The sequence below is a fragment of the Pezoporus occidentalis genome, unplaced genomic scaffold (assembly GCF_034315485.1).
Source record: "Pezoporus occidentalis ecotype Australia unplaced genomic scaffold, CSIRO_AGI_Poc_V1 ctg92, whole genome shotgun sequence".
NCBI classification, from domain to species: Eukaryota; Metazoa; Chordata; class Aves; order Psittaciformes; family Psittacidae; genus Pezoporus; species Pezoporus occidentalis.
The window spans coordinates 2225001-2239027 of record NW_026916284.1 but is presented as its reverse complement, the minus strand read 5'-3'; the positions used below and the strand labels follow the sequence as shown (position 1 = coordinate 2239027).

The following is a 14027-nucleotide window of genomic DNA, read 5'->3' as shown; positions in this document are numbered from 1 at the left end:
ACATACAACGGTGTTGGATTAGAAAGAGAAATTCAAAGCTGAATGAGAAGCACCCTGGGATGTGCTGCATGACTTGCATGTTGTCTCACACCCCACTGCCCAGGCTGTGACCCACTCCTAGGTACATCCATCAGTGACAGAGCATTTACCCTTTGTCCCTACCCCCTGCATAACCACCCTTCCATGCGGTCATTTTCCTTCCTGCTGAGAGCTGACTGCAGCTTCCTCTGGGGCCCAGCTCCACAGCTCTGGAATCAGCACAGGGATCCCTCCTGAGCGGAGCAGGTCACTCCCTTCCCCACCATGCTGAGCTCTTGATCTCGCCTGCCCTGGGAAGCTGTGGAACAGGAAAGCAGAGGCGAGCCCCTGCACAGCAAAGAGCACACACACACACACACACAGAGCCCTCTGCATGCCTCAGCCTTGCTATGGACACTGGGAGATGCTGGCAGGCAACTGCCAGTGCTGCACTGGAGACCTCACAGGTCAGAGCAGAGGGGTTCCATTAAAGAGTTATTGCAAGAGCCTGAATTTGGGGACTAAAAGGAAAAGTTCCAGAGCTCCTGGAGCTCTGTGAGGAGCTGCAGAGGACTCAACCTCTGAGGGTTCAACCTGGCAGCAGCAGGCAGCAGTGAAGAGTGCTGAAGGTCAGGCCAAGCAATAGGTGAGGGCTGCTGCTATGTGATGACTGAGCCACCTCAGGGTTCCTCAGTGGGTGTCTTGCTCTCCAGCACTCACAGCTCTAGGGTTCAGTGGTGGGCTGAGCACAGTGCAGAAGCTTTCCCAGCACTTGCTTGAGAAAATGGATATCACCAGCTCCCTGAAACACCAGGAATATGGCAAAGGAGCCAAGAATGCAAATGTCAAATGCAAGGCTGGAGGAAACAGCCCTGTAAACACCTTGTTCCTGTATTCTCCTCCAGCTCTGTGCCTGAGCTCTCCATGGTCACTCAGAGCTGAAAATAACCCAAGCCCTTTGAAACAGAAGCCAGCAACAGCTTTCTTTAGAAAATGCAGGTGTGGAACGTGACCTTTTCTCCAGGGTGTAGCAGCCCTCATGACCCTAAATCAGCTGCCCTGCTCCCCAGCAGCCTGCTCTGGCTGGACAGCTACAGATGGGACACTTTGAGTAACTGTTGTCAGGAGAATGGCAGCTTTGGAGACTTGGCTCCAGGCAGGGAAGGAAAGGAAGTTGCTGTGGATGGAATACAGGAACATGCTACACGAATACCAACAGCATTCAACTCCCCCTTAGGGTTTTGATAGCTTTCAGGTAGTAAAGCTCTGTTGAGCATCTACGCAGTGCAGGCTGATGAGCAGTGCTCGGTGAGGTTCTGCAACAAGCTGCATTAGCAAAACCTCATGGCACACACTTGCACAGGACCTGCCAAACCAAGCCTGCTTTCACAGGGCTGTTTGCCCTTCACTCTCCCTTCAGCAGCAAAATGGATCTTCAGATGAACATCCTTTAAAGAAACAGTCCTCACAGAGCAGAGACAGCAGTGATTTGGGGTTGGGGACAGCAGATTGCAAATAGAAAGGATGTTTTATGTCTTTAGGACCCTGGGCACCCTGTGCCTCAGCACCCTCACAGGGAAGAACTGCCTAAGAGCTCATCTCAGTCTCCCCTCTGGCAGGTTAAAGCCTGCAAACATTTCAGAGGACACACTGTCCTATCACCCAGGTCATGAATGAAGATGCTGAACAGTGTTAACTCCATACTGTTAGAGGCAAAGTGATGGCTTTAGACTCAGTCATCTTTATACACACTTTCCAGAGGAAAAAAACCAAACCAAACAACAAAACCTTCCTCCCCCTCTCACTGCCAGGGATGTATTTGATGCTGTGCTGTACCCTCACACATGGCTTTTGCTGTGTCTGCAGCAGGAGTCTGCAAGAGGACTGACACCTTCACAAAAGAGCTGCAGACACGTGGCTAAACAAATCCATGACATCAGGGCAAACAGTAAAAGGGAAATAAACCCTAAAAGATGCAAGCTATTTACTACCCAGTAATGCATAAACAGAGTGAGCTCATTTGGTAGAGAAAGGGGAGCACCAGGAAGGGCGCAAAGATTAAAGCAGGCTGGAAAATGTGTGGATTTGTTTTGATGGAAACTTTAGGACTTGCTCTCGTGTCGAATCAGGTGTGGAAATGACTGTATTGCAATTATATAGTTCCATTAAAAGATTGAATAATCATCAGGAAAGAGTCTGCATTCCTTGTTTTGTTAGATGAAAATGCCAGTGTGGTTTCAGTGATTTAGCAGATGGATACAGCTCGAGCTCATTGGCTGATAAGATCAGACTGCAAATAAATAAGAGAATGGGGGATGGAAAGAACAGGAATTACAGTTCCATCACTACTTTTCAGGATACACTTCGGGGTTTTTCCTGTACATTCCAGTACCTTTTACACTATGAATTTAGAGCAGAACCACCACCCATTCCAGTGTATAATTCAAGTTCTGAAAGAGAGACACATCTCTGCAGCAGTGCAACAGGAGGAGCTGCACTAGTACCTGCAGGTCAGCTTTCACCCACTCTCATCTTTGGCTCACATCTAGTTGTTAATTCTTTGTTTAATGAATAACGGTAACCTCAACTAAAGAGACTCTGAAGGCCAAAAGAATGCTTAAGCTTTTAGTGCTAACAAAGACTAGTGCTAGTGCAAGATGAAACAGGCAACATCAAATGTCTACACCAGGAGTCCCAAAGAGCTGAGTCAACAGAATTGCGGCACTAAGTGAAACTGCTGGCACAGGCAGTGAAGGAACAAAGGTTCCTGCTGCACTGAAGAAACTGAAGGGCTTCACCAGCCTTCCCAAGCAAGTTCTCACAGGAGCAAGAGAAACACACACTGCAGAAGGTGATTCAGGAGCAGACAACAGTGATGCAGTTTGCTATTCCTCGCTCCACCACCCACCACACAACACACCCATGGCCATGCCAAGGAGTGAGAGACAGACACAAAGTCATTGAAGAGACAGAAAAGCTTTCAGCTCCTATGAGATCAGGGCGACAACAGTTAAAGCAACTCACTGGGACTTCCAGAGCTCAGTTTCATTTTAAACTAGAGGCAGAAATCAGTGCACGCATGGGAGAACGCAGGGGGAGCAAGTTACCACTGGCTGAAAGCATCACCTGGGGAAGAAGCCCCCACCAAGCAGCAGGGCTGCAAACCCTTGGAGTAACTCTGCCAAACACATGAAACCCGCAGCGTGGCACAACCCCTCCATGTGAGCTGACACACACAGCATCTGTGAGGAATCCATTAACTGCATCAAATGAGTTAACAAAAGCACCCGCAGAAGATTCACCTCTTTTACTGGCAGGTGAGTGACTGCTGATCATAGCTCAGATTTAAGTGACTGCCAATTTCAGAGGCTTAAAGAAAGTGCTGAAAAAATTAATACCATTATTAGTGGCTGGAAGTCACAGGAGGAGCAGGAATCAGGGTCAGTTGTTGTGTTGTGTCCAGCAAACCACAACCTAAAGCAGGAACCAGCAGTTTTTCCATCTGTATGGAAATCACAATATACAATCCCCAAAGTCCAGATGCAGCTTAGTATGAAACACAAGCACAGACCCCTCCATCCCCTCATCCACCTCAATAGTTGCTCTTCTCAGGGGTGCTCCTCACAGCTCGTGGGAGCTGGCGTGAGGCTCCGGCAGCTTCTCAGTGTCACAGTTCTGAATGAGCTGGAAGAGGAACTCGACCTGCTTCTCGTAACCCTCAACTGAGATCCTCTCATTCAACCCATGGATCCTGGAAGTAAAAAGAAGAATGTTTTTCAGTCCAGTGTGTGTTTGTGACCCATCTGCATGCACCCAGCACCCTACTTGCTTGTTCGCTTCATAACGCAATGCACAACATCAAAATACAGCAAAATACACCAAATACTGCAATATCTGTTCCTCAGGGCAACCAAATTGACTGATTTTAAGGCTAAGAGCACAACCAAGTTCATGGTGTATGCAGACAGGAATAAACAGTATTCCATCTCCCTGCCTATTCATGTCACTGTCCTGGCTACAAGAGCTCTCCTCCTGTATCATCTGCACCTCACTGAACCAACAAATCCAGTACGTGCTAAATAAGCAAACAGTCCCTTGCATGATGTTCTTTGTTATCACTTTGCTCCAGGAAACCTAACTTCCAGCTTTAAGAAGCAAGTAAATTCAGAGTGGCATGTGTCCAAACAGATGGATACAACTCTCAAACAAGGCCAGCTATCAGAACACCACCTTCCACTCTGCTGCACTGCATAAAGGATCCAGTGAGCTTCTCAGCATTGCTGCTGTGCCCACTGGGACACCTACATGAGGTCATGTTTGCATGTGAGGTGAAGAAGAAGTGCTAAAGCTCTCCCAGCATTAACTACCGTCCATCCCTCTTTGTGCAGCACCCAGGTCTGCAGGAAATGGATGGCCTAATGGAATGTGAGGCAGTGCTGCCACCACGCCAAGGTACACAAGGTTGGGTTTCCTTCTGCCAAACACTGATCATCTTCTCTTTCCAAGGTCCCCACCCCAAACTGCTGCCCACGTGCACACAGACAGTACCTGGGGAGATCATCTGAGCTCAGGAGCAGCGGGTTGAAGCGGTAAATAGCGTTTGTGATGTTAGTGAAGTGTCTGCTGTCCGTGTTCCCGATGCACGTGCCTGGAACACAAACCTCAGCTTTACTTTGCATGAGAGCAGCAATTTCATGAGCCCCACTTTTCCCAGGAGAAAGGAAAGGCATCTGATTAACAGGTCTTTATAATCCCCCAAAAAGCACTGGGAACAGCTTATTGGTACATCCTGGAAGCACATTCACTAAGAGCTGAATGTATGACTCAATCATTGTAAGAACACCCAAGACACTAAAGCTTAAGCATCAAACTGCAGTCAAACAGTACAGAACTAGGAAGGAGCTGTGAGGAAGGGAAGGGGCTGGAATCACAATACAGAAAAGCAGGAATGGCTTTGCCAGCTATGAAAACAATAAAAGAAGACCTAAAGCAAGAAGACCTCCTACTCTCCCTCACAATTCCTTTCTTCCCTGAGGAGATTCCTTTGTATGTGCAGAGTTAAATGGAAGGCTCATTGTTCCTGTCAGTTTCCTGTTTGCTTTTTGTACTTCCACTACTAAAAAACAACATGAAAACTTTGAAAACATAAAGAGGGAAGGGAATCAAGAGGAAAAAACAGCTGTTTCCAGCAGTTAACAGCTGGGGTGGAGGAGTACACACAACATGGAAACAAGTCAACAGTGGGGGATGAGGGAGAGCAAAGCAGGGTGGAAGCTGGAGAGGAAACAATCATCATCCTGTGCTTGCTGTTACCTGGGACTACACTGTCAACATCTGGGAAAGTATCCAGAATGGTCCTTTGGAAAATATGGACTCCAAATGACTGGTCATCCCAAGGACTGGTGGGCAGTGGGTCAAACGCCTCCACAACATCAATCTTCACTCTGTCGTCAGCAATGATGTTTCTAACTGTCTCTAGCACCTGTGGGTATAAAGACAGGCATTAAATAAGCCAAAGAAATGAGAGAGATGGCCACAAATGGTTCACTTTCCAGAGAGCATTTGTCAGCCAAATACAGCTGCAGAATTAGGACAAACTGGGGGCAGCCTCTCTTCCTCTCAGTCAATGGCTGATACTTAAGGTAATTGGTTTTGACCCCAGTGTAACCAGATGCACATCATTGTCTCAAGGTATTCTTGGACTGCATCAGTCCTGACAACTTGGTAGTTGGGTCATTGAAGTAACTAATCCAGGAAAAGCTTCCAGAGAGGTAAACTTCCAGAAAAGCTCGGGAAGGGAAGATGTTATTTACTGTCAAATGTTTCATACCCACTGAGATGTACAAGATTCCCATATTCTCACAGGTCACAAACCTTCATGCTTCCATTTCATAACCACATATGATCCATGTGCTCTTTTGGCACAAAAAGGCTTCTGAAACCTGCTCGATATAACTGCAAGCCATGCCTCTTGCTCTGCTCCACATTCAGAAGCCACAGTAAACAATGCACTTTGTAATCCGTCTCAAAGGAGGAGAAAAGGCATTTGATAGGCTGTGTTTCTGACAGTCTTCATAAAGGAGCAATTCCCAAATCATCCCCTCCTACTGCTTGTATGAATACAGGGGGAGATGAAATGGCCAAGTGTCGCTGTAAGGCTGGAAGTACCTCGGTGGCCTTCTCTGCAGAGTGGATGCGGAAGTTCACAGTTGCTTTTGCAGAAGATGGGATGACATTTAGCTAGAAAGAAAAAAAGGAAGAACCAACACTTCAAAGGAAGTTCAAACCAGATTAAAATGCCAAGTGCAAACTCAGAAAGTGCTCAGACAACTCCAGCCTCATGCTTCACTGTTTCCACTAACATGAAATGTGGGATATCTTTCTGTACTCTCTGTTAAAACACTGTACATCTCATCTAGAATGTAGATAAATCCACAAAGAAATATTCATCAATTCAACAAGAAATTAAGTTTGCTGATAGATACAAGTTTTCCTCTTGAGAAAAGCCCTGTCCCCTCAGGAACCTCATACTGAGAAATCCTGGAAGTCTTTTTAAGCACTATTTGTACCTCATCCTCATATTACTTTTCCCCAGTATGAGACATGTAACTCATTTAAACGGTGTTACTGAAGACTCTTTTTCTACAGAATCAATGTTTATACTTTTGTTAAACAAAAAAGGTATGAATTGTAAGGAAAAAAAAAAACAACAACGAAAAGACGAAAACAGGGTGTCACTTCTGTCCTGGCCACTCAGTGTCACTGTTCAGCCACTGCATCTTGTTTTCTTGTCCAGTGGTGCTTTTCAGTAACAGATTTTTCAGGGACACACCAAACAGCCTGCTTATCTTCCAGGGCTACAGTATTTTTGGATAGCTACACCTCCTTATCAGGGCAAGATCTGGCTGTATCAGCCAGAACCTGTTATCACTCGGTCCAAGGTGCACGCTCCATACTTGAACGGAGGTAAACGGCAGACCTGTGCTCACAAACACAACCCCATCTGGGCTAGGAAAGTGTTTAGGACAGTGAGTTTCAAATACTGACATTGATACTTTGTATGATTACACAGAAAATACTCTTTTCCACCCTAAAATCTTAACACTACTTCACAGAGATCTTTTTGTGACAGACAGCAGATAACTTCTGGAAGGAGCTAATATTCAACTGTGGCTAAAACCAAGCCACACCTGGAGTAAAAATGAGACTGGTGGTGACACTGCAAAGGGTCCAAGACCAGGGTCCATGCTGATCTTATAACTAGGTATAAATAGGTGCAAACTATATGCCCCAATTCTCTCATGGTACTACACAGAGAAAGGTCAAAATGAAGCTACCTTGATTCCTGCGTTAAACATTGTCACTGCTGTCGTCGTTCGAATCAAGGCATTGGTGGAAGGTTTCCAGGCAAGAACTCTTACAAGAAAGAAACAAGAAAGAAGTTTAATATCAGTAAACCAGAAGCACCATAATTCCATAGGCAATAAGTTGAATAATGGCCTATTCAGTTAACAAAGTGGTTATTAACAGGAAAGCACTGACACTGTCTAAGCTATGAAGTGGTAGGACTATTTGCTGGAAAGACTAGAAATGGCTTTTGAGCTTCATCTTTGAAGGGTGAGAGGTCTGGGAATGCTTACCAAGAATGTATTTTCTTACCTGCTGACAACAGGGGAAAACAGCCACAGATTGCTCATGATGAGATTGAGGGGAAACGTGAACTAAGTGGAAGAAATAAAACCACAAATCAGAAGGTTTCTAGTTTTCAAGACAATGCATAGTCACTCAGCTCTTGTTGAAACAATTACCTGGGGGAAAGGCCAGGTTAAGCCTCCCTTTTTCCAGAAACTATGTAACTACACTCGAAATTCATATGCTCTTCACTTTCTAATATGAAATCATAGTTCTTTCCTCACCTCTGATGCGAGGTGCTCCATAGTCATGAGTTCTGGCCCATGGCCAAACAGGTTCCGCAAGGGATTCTGCTCCAGTCTATGGCAAAGCACACCAACATGTGGCATTTAGATCCCCTCTGACTATTGTCACTCCAGAAGGTCGATAGGAATTTGATTTCTGAAATGCATCCATGGATTTGAGATGCAATCACACTGTCCTCTCCTGATAAGTACATCTGCAAGCACAGCTCCCTGACTGATGCCTGAGCATTCCAGTCCCATACAAAGTCTTTCTTTGAAGAACAGCTGAAAAAATCCCAAAGCCTGACACTTATAAGGAATACATGTAAATCTAGAAAAATACCACACCGAATTCCATCACATCTTGACATATTAAGTTTTTCTAAAAGACATGTTTATGAGCCAATCTGCTATCCACACAGACATGTACAGAGATGATTTCCCCAGTCACAGTCTGACTATTTTACTTGGCAATTGTCCCTTTGCTCAGGATTGCATTGCAAAGGGAGTTACAAGTTTCAATGTATTTTGGGAATTTGCAAACTATAACTATTTAACAAGCCACTTATCAGTGACTTAGGAGCCTGCTGAACTCTCTTGGATGTCAGATGACAGGGAAGCTCTCACCTGGTCATTGCTGCTGCAAGAATGCCAATACTTGTCTCCTTTGGAGGAAAGGATGAATGTCCTGGCTCTTTTTCCACAGTGAAGTTCAGTGTTATTGAGCCCTTTTCTGTGATAGCAATTCTGTCCAATGATAAAGAAGTAAATGATTAATGCAACTAAAAACACATGCATAGACCACAGGCAAAAAGATCTACACTGTGTATTTTTAGGATCATAAAAAACACTAAAGAAGCAGCAACATCAAATCCTCAACACGAGGGCTAATGTCTTGGCTGCTTCTCCAGTGAGTAGACACTACAGCAAAAGCATGCATGTCCTGGCTAAATGGAGCTTTCTGCTGCTGTCAGCACAGCTGTGATGGACAGCAAGCAAACACCAAAGGTCCTTTGCTTGCAATTTGTGCATTGCTGTAGCTTTTAGCAGCATCAACACTGCCACATGCCTTGGCAATGTATTTTATTGCCATTAGCAAGGTCATTTCTTACAGATTAATTCTTGAAAATGGGTCATTTACACCATAGTCAACGTGTTCTCTCTTACACAGCTACTGGCTTCTTCACCCCTGTGACGATGCCATCTAGTATGGCACTGCCCTCATCCAGCAAGAAGCAGAGCTTCACTCCTCGTGCTTCCAACAGAGCTGCCATCTCCATCGCTCCCTTCCGACCAAACACCTGTGGGAATCAGCCAGAGGAACGCATCAGGTGAAACCACCCCATTGGGAAGGACACTGGAAAACATCTTGCTGTTGACAGTGCCCAGTGCTACAATGCAAAGAATGCCAGAAATCCCCTAGTAAGCAGCTCCAGAGCAACCTGTCAGGAGATCCTTCCATCCTTCCCAGCAGAATCACTGGAGACCATTAATGGCCCAGTAGCAGATGAATCTGTATCCACATTGGGGAACGCCACTGAACACTGCTGTGAACCCTTGGCTCTTGGATATGGTGATACATCAGAGCCATGAGCTCCACAGGTCAGTCTTTTTAAAGAGGTATTAATAATTCTTCCTATTTCGAACATGAATAAAGAAACCCACCTCATCTGTCTCTCTGCACCAGTGGGCATTGCCAGAACAAACAGCGAACATTTCTGGTTGCTCTTCCTGACCATTTGGAACAAGCATGTAAATCTTAAGCCAGCCTTTCCTGTACTACATGGACTCCAAAACGTGACTTCTGCTGCACCTTCTGTGCAGAAAAGAATTTGCACTAGCACCCTCCTGTGTTCTTTTCCCTTTGCTCATCACACCAACCCCTTTGTCAATGTCACGTAAAGCCAAATGATCAATATTAACTATGCCCACGTACCTGACACAGGATCTACCCACATAACCCAGAAAACCAGGAAAGACTTTCTAGGTAAACAATGTTTTAAAATTAAGCCTTGTTACATACATGAACAACTCAAACAACTTGTTATTTCAGTGAAAGAAAATACCTCTTCATCATGGCCAATACCAACATAGAAAGATCTCTGGGGTCTGTAATTTCTTCGCAGCAAAAACTCCAGAGCTTGCAGAATCCCCTGCAGAAAAAAAAAAAACAGAATGTATTATACTATTCTTGTGTGTTAGAAAGGAGAATAAGCATGAAAGAATGCAATGTGATGTCAAAGAAACACGATGCATTCACAGCCCTTAAGGAGACTTTGTCCTGTTCACAGTTGAGCTTTTATTTGTACAGCTCCTACTGGGGATGTTCACATTCTTTGGGAAACACACTGCAATAGTTTTGATCACTAATGTTTAAGACTTGGTGTGCTACACAGTGACAGTGTGCATACACAAAATACAGTGTCAGCTTGTTCTTGCTGATGGTGAAGTCAGGGACAAACTGCACAGGAAGCCCATCACAGTTGGGATTATCCAAGGAACTCTCTGTTCCTTAAGCTGCCTGTCCAACACGCAGCTTGGCTCCGACTTGAGCTTCCAAATCCATTTATATGAATGAGAACTCAATTTGTACAAGAAGTGCTAAGATGGCAGAAACAGAAAGAGAAACGAAATCTCCCATTTGCTGTATTGGTATCATCTTGCCTGGTTTTAAAATTTAAGCTAATCTCTTCTCTTAGAAGAAATGACACTGCCTCCACCTTGCCAGCTCCCACCTTGCCATGTTCACTGCAACTGTTCATTGTTATTGTCCACTTGTGGAGTTACTCATGCACTTCACAGTAGAAGGAAGCATCAAACCAAGGCCGTAAATTGCAAGGCTTTGATATTGATGATTAAACAACCTCAAGAAACTTTCAAGGAACATGGTCTATGCAGCCACAGGCGGCTGTGGGACACTGCTTTGCTAAACATCTATTTAAACTGAAATAGAGGGCTGCCACGGAAATGATCTTTGCAAGTCACAAAGGACTATTTTCCTTATTAATTTTTCCATCAGGCTTTTCCCAAATGAGAAACCCTTCACAGAGCAATCTTTTCCAGACTTTATTCCTCCCAAATGTACTTCGTACAACAGCTCTTTGTTCTGCCACAGGCTAGACGGTATTTGACTCTAATATTAAATCAACAGTGTTTATTTTGAAACTCAAGCCTTTGCAAAGGGCCAAGTTTGGCTCTGAATGCCCATATGACACCTGGGAAAGTGCACAAGGTCTACCCCTGACTTCAAACACAGCATTTGATACACAATTTACATAGGGCAAAGAGGGGCAGGAGAAACAATACAGTGAGTTTCAAGAGAACAGATCCCTCCAATCTACCTTTTGTCAGGCTCTGTATCTCTCTGAAATGATATTACCAAGGCGACGTACTATGGCAGAGTTTTTGTTATCCAGAGTTCCTCGTCCATAGATGAATCCTTCATGCTCTGCAGCTGAGAAAGGAGGGAATTCCCAACCCTCCGGGGGAGCAGGCACAACATCCATGTGTGCAAGCAGCATGTAGGGCATCATTTGAGGGTTAGAACCCTGGACAGTAAAGAGATGGCTGTAGTCACCAACAGTTTCATGTTGGATGAACTCTGAAGAAAACACAGCTGGGAAGACTGTGAAGAAAGGAATTAAAAAGGTCATTTAACCAAGTCAAGAACCAAACCCCACCACTGCAAAAAGCCATTTGAACCTTCTCTGTTCTAGCTCTGGCCATGCTACATCACTGCATGGTACAGAGGTTTTGCCAGTCCTTTCTGGAGGAAAACAAAGCTTTTTAAGCTTCTTCCATTCTAGGCAAGAACCCCATATGTACTCTCCATTTACTAAAAGAAAACTGAACAGCAGAGGTGGTTAAGAATGAGTTTAGTACCTTTCCGAATGTAATTCCCAAACTCTGCCATGGCAGTTGTATTCAAGTCCTCTGGAGATACGGAAACAGTTGGGATTTTAATGGCACCTTCAACGGAATATGAAATAGAAATCATTCGACACGGAAATCAGCCAAACAAGACTTAAATTGCATGTCAAAAGGGAAAGGAATATTTCTGTTCCCGAATGTTTTCCAGGCTTTAAGGATTATCGCACAGGACAGGAAAAGCTGCCACTACCAAAAGAGACTGCTGTGCTTGAGCTGAGCTGTGTGCAAGCAGCACACGAGTACTTCCTTCCAGTGCCAGCCAAGGTATTTCCCCAGATACTTCATTCTTCATCCTAATGTGCTGAATGATGCTGTCACAAACGCCACTGCCCAGAAGCAGCTGCGTTTTGCTGGGTGACCCAGTTCCTCATAGTCACAGCCTATTCTGGCAGCTGCCAGACGGCAGTTCAAGGTTCTTTTTCAACAGTGGGGCCGTGCTAACAGGTTGTTTCATAAAGACAGGTCTCGTTTGTCTTTGTCGTTAGAACAGGGGCAGACAAGGCCGCGCTCCAACACCGAATCACTGCGATGCAACACGCGGGTCCCAGTCACAGCCTCCCTAAAACCACCCGGCAGCTGAGGGTACGGACGCAGTGCGCTCCCCCCGTGGCCCTGCCTCCCCCTGCGGAGGGAACCGCACAGCCCCGGGGCACCCCATGAAAACGGAGGCCGGGGCTTGCGGCACCCACGGGCAGGCGCAGCGCAGGGGCGGGCGGGCCCGGCCGGGCCCCCTCACCTCGCAGCGCCGCCTTGAGCTCCAGCCTCTCGCCGGCACCGAAGGCGGCGGGGGCTCCGCGGCGGGCCCAGAGCCGCGGCACGGCCGGGGCCCGCAGCACGTAGGCGCGGAGCAGCACGGCGGCCAGCACCGCCAGCAGCGCGGCCACCGCGGCCAGGCCCGCCGCCAGCAGCGCCCGCCGCCGCCCGCTCCCGCCCGCCATCCCCGGCGGACTTCACCCCGCCGCCGGGCCCCGGCTGAGGCGGGGGCGAGCACCAATCGTCACGCACCACGCCCGGGAGCGTGGCCAATGGGCGTGCTGGGCCCGCCCCCTCCGCTCGCGCGTGGGAGCCGCTGCCGGGCCCGGTGGCAATGGCGGCGGTCGGGTGTCGGGGACGGGATGGAGGTGTTGGGTTCTGTGCATGGAGCCGTGTCTTTCCTGTGTCAAAGGGACGGTTTGGGGCCATGATGGAGGTGTTGGGTTCTGTGCATGGAGCCGTGTCTTTCCTGTGTCAAAGGGACGGTTTGGGGCCGGGATGGAGGTGTTGGGTTCTCTGCATGGAGCCGTGTCTTTCCTGTGTCAAAGGGACGGTTTGGGGACGGGATGGAGGTGTTGGGTTCTCTGCATGGAGCCGTGTCTTTCCTGTGTCAAAGGGACGGTTTGGGGACGGGATGGAGGTGTTGGGTTCTGTGCATGGAGCCGTGTCTTTCCTGTGTCAAAGGGACGGTTTGGGGCCATGATGGAGGTGTTGGGTTCTGTGCATGGAGCCGTGTCTTTCCTGTGTCAAAGGGACGGTTTGGGGCCATGATGGAGGTGTTGGGTTCTGTGCATGGAGCCGTGTCTTTCCTGTGTCAAAGGGACGGTTTGGGGCCATGATGGAGGTGTTGGGTTCTGTGCATGGAGCCGTGTCTTTCCTGTGTCAAAGGGACGGTTTGGGGCCATGGGTGCATGGAGCCGTGTCTTTCCTGTGTCAAAGGGACGGTTTGGGGCCGGGATGGAGGTGTTGGGTTCTGTGCATGGAGCCGTGTCTTTCCTGTGTCAAAGGGACGGTTTGGGGACGGGATGGAGGTGTTGGGTTCTGTGCATGGAGCCGTGTCTTTCCTGTGTCAAAGGGACGGTTTGGGGCCATGATGGAGGTGTTGGGTTCTGTGCATGGAGCCGTGTCTTTCCTGTGTCAAAGGGACGGTTTGGGGACGGGATGGAGGTGTTGGGTTCTCTGCATGGAGCCGTGTCTTTCCTGTGTCAAAGGGACGGTTTGGGGCCATGATGGAGGTGTTGGGTTCTGTGCATGGAGCCGTGTCTTTCCTGTGTCAAAGGGACGGTTTGGGGACGGGATGGAGGTGTTGGGTTCTGTGCATGGAGCCGTGTCTTTCCTGTGTCAAAGGGACGGTTTGGGGCCATGATGGAGGTGTTGGGTTCTCTGCATGGAGCCGTGTCTTTCCTGTGT

General features: G+C 47.3%; 1 protein-coding gene across 1 annotated transcript; it reads right to left on the bottom strand.

The window, feature by feature from the left end:
• Nucleotides 1-2210: 2210 nt before the first annotated feature.
• Nucleotides 2211-12802, bottom strand: PM20D1 (peptidase M20 domain containing 1). The gene is made up of 13 exons (XM_062605607.1): nt 12601-12802; nt 11817-11903; nt 11327-11559; nt 10001-10087; nt 9102-9235; nt 8562-8681; nt 7935-8010; nt 7678-7739; nt 7356-7434; nt 6187-6258; nt 5332-5500; nt 4567-4666; nt 2211-3769 (listed from the first exon to the last, which is right to left on the bottom strand). The coding sequence occupies exons 1-13, from the start codon at nt 12800-12802 to the stop codon at nt 3640-3642; spliced, it is 1551 nt and encodes a 516-aa protein (XP_062461591.1). The 3' UTR covers nt 2211-3639.
• Between the last annotated feature and the right edge of the window lie 1225 nt (nt 12803-14027).

Coding starts and splice junctions, on each gene's coding strand:
- PM20D1 (XM_062605607.1), bottom strand. CDS start 12,802: ATGGCGGGCGGGAGCGGGCGGCGGCGGGCGCTGCTGGCGGCGGGCCTG. Junction 8,682..9,101: donor GTGAAGAAGCCAGTAGCTGT/GTAAGAGAGAAC, acceptor ATCATTGGACAG/AATTGCTATCACAGAAAAGG. Junction 4,667..5,331: donor TGTTGACAGTGTAGTCCCAG/GTAACAGCAAGC, acceptor TTTGTGTTCCAG/GCACGTGCATCGGGAACACG.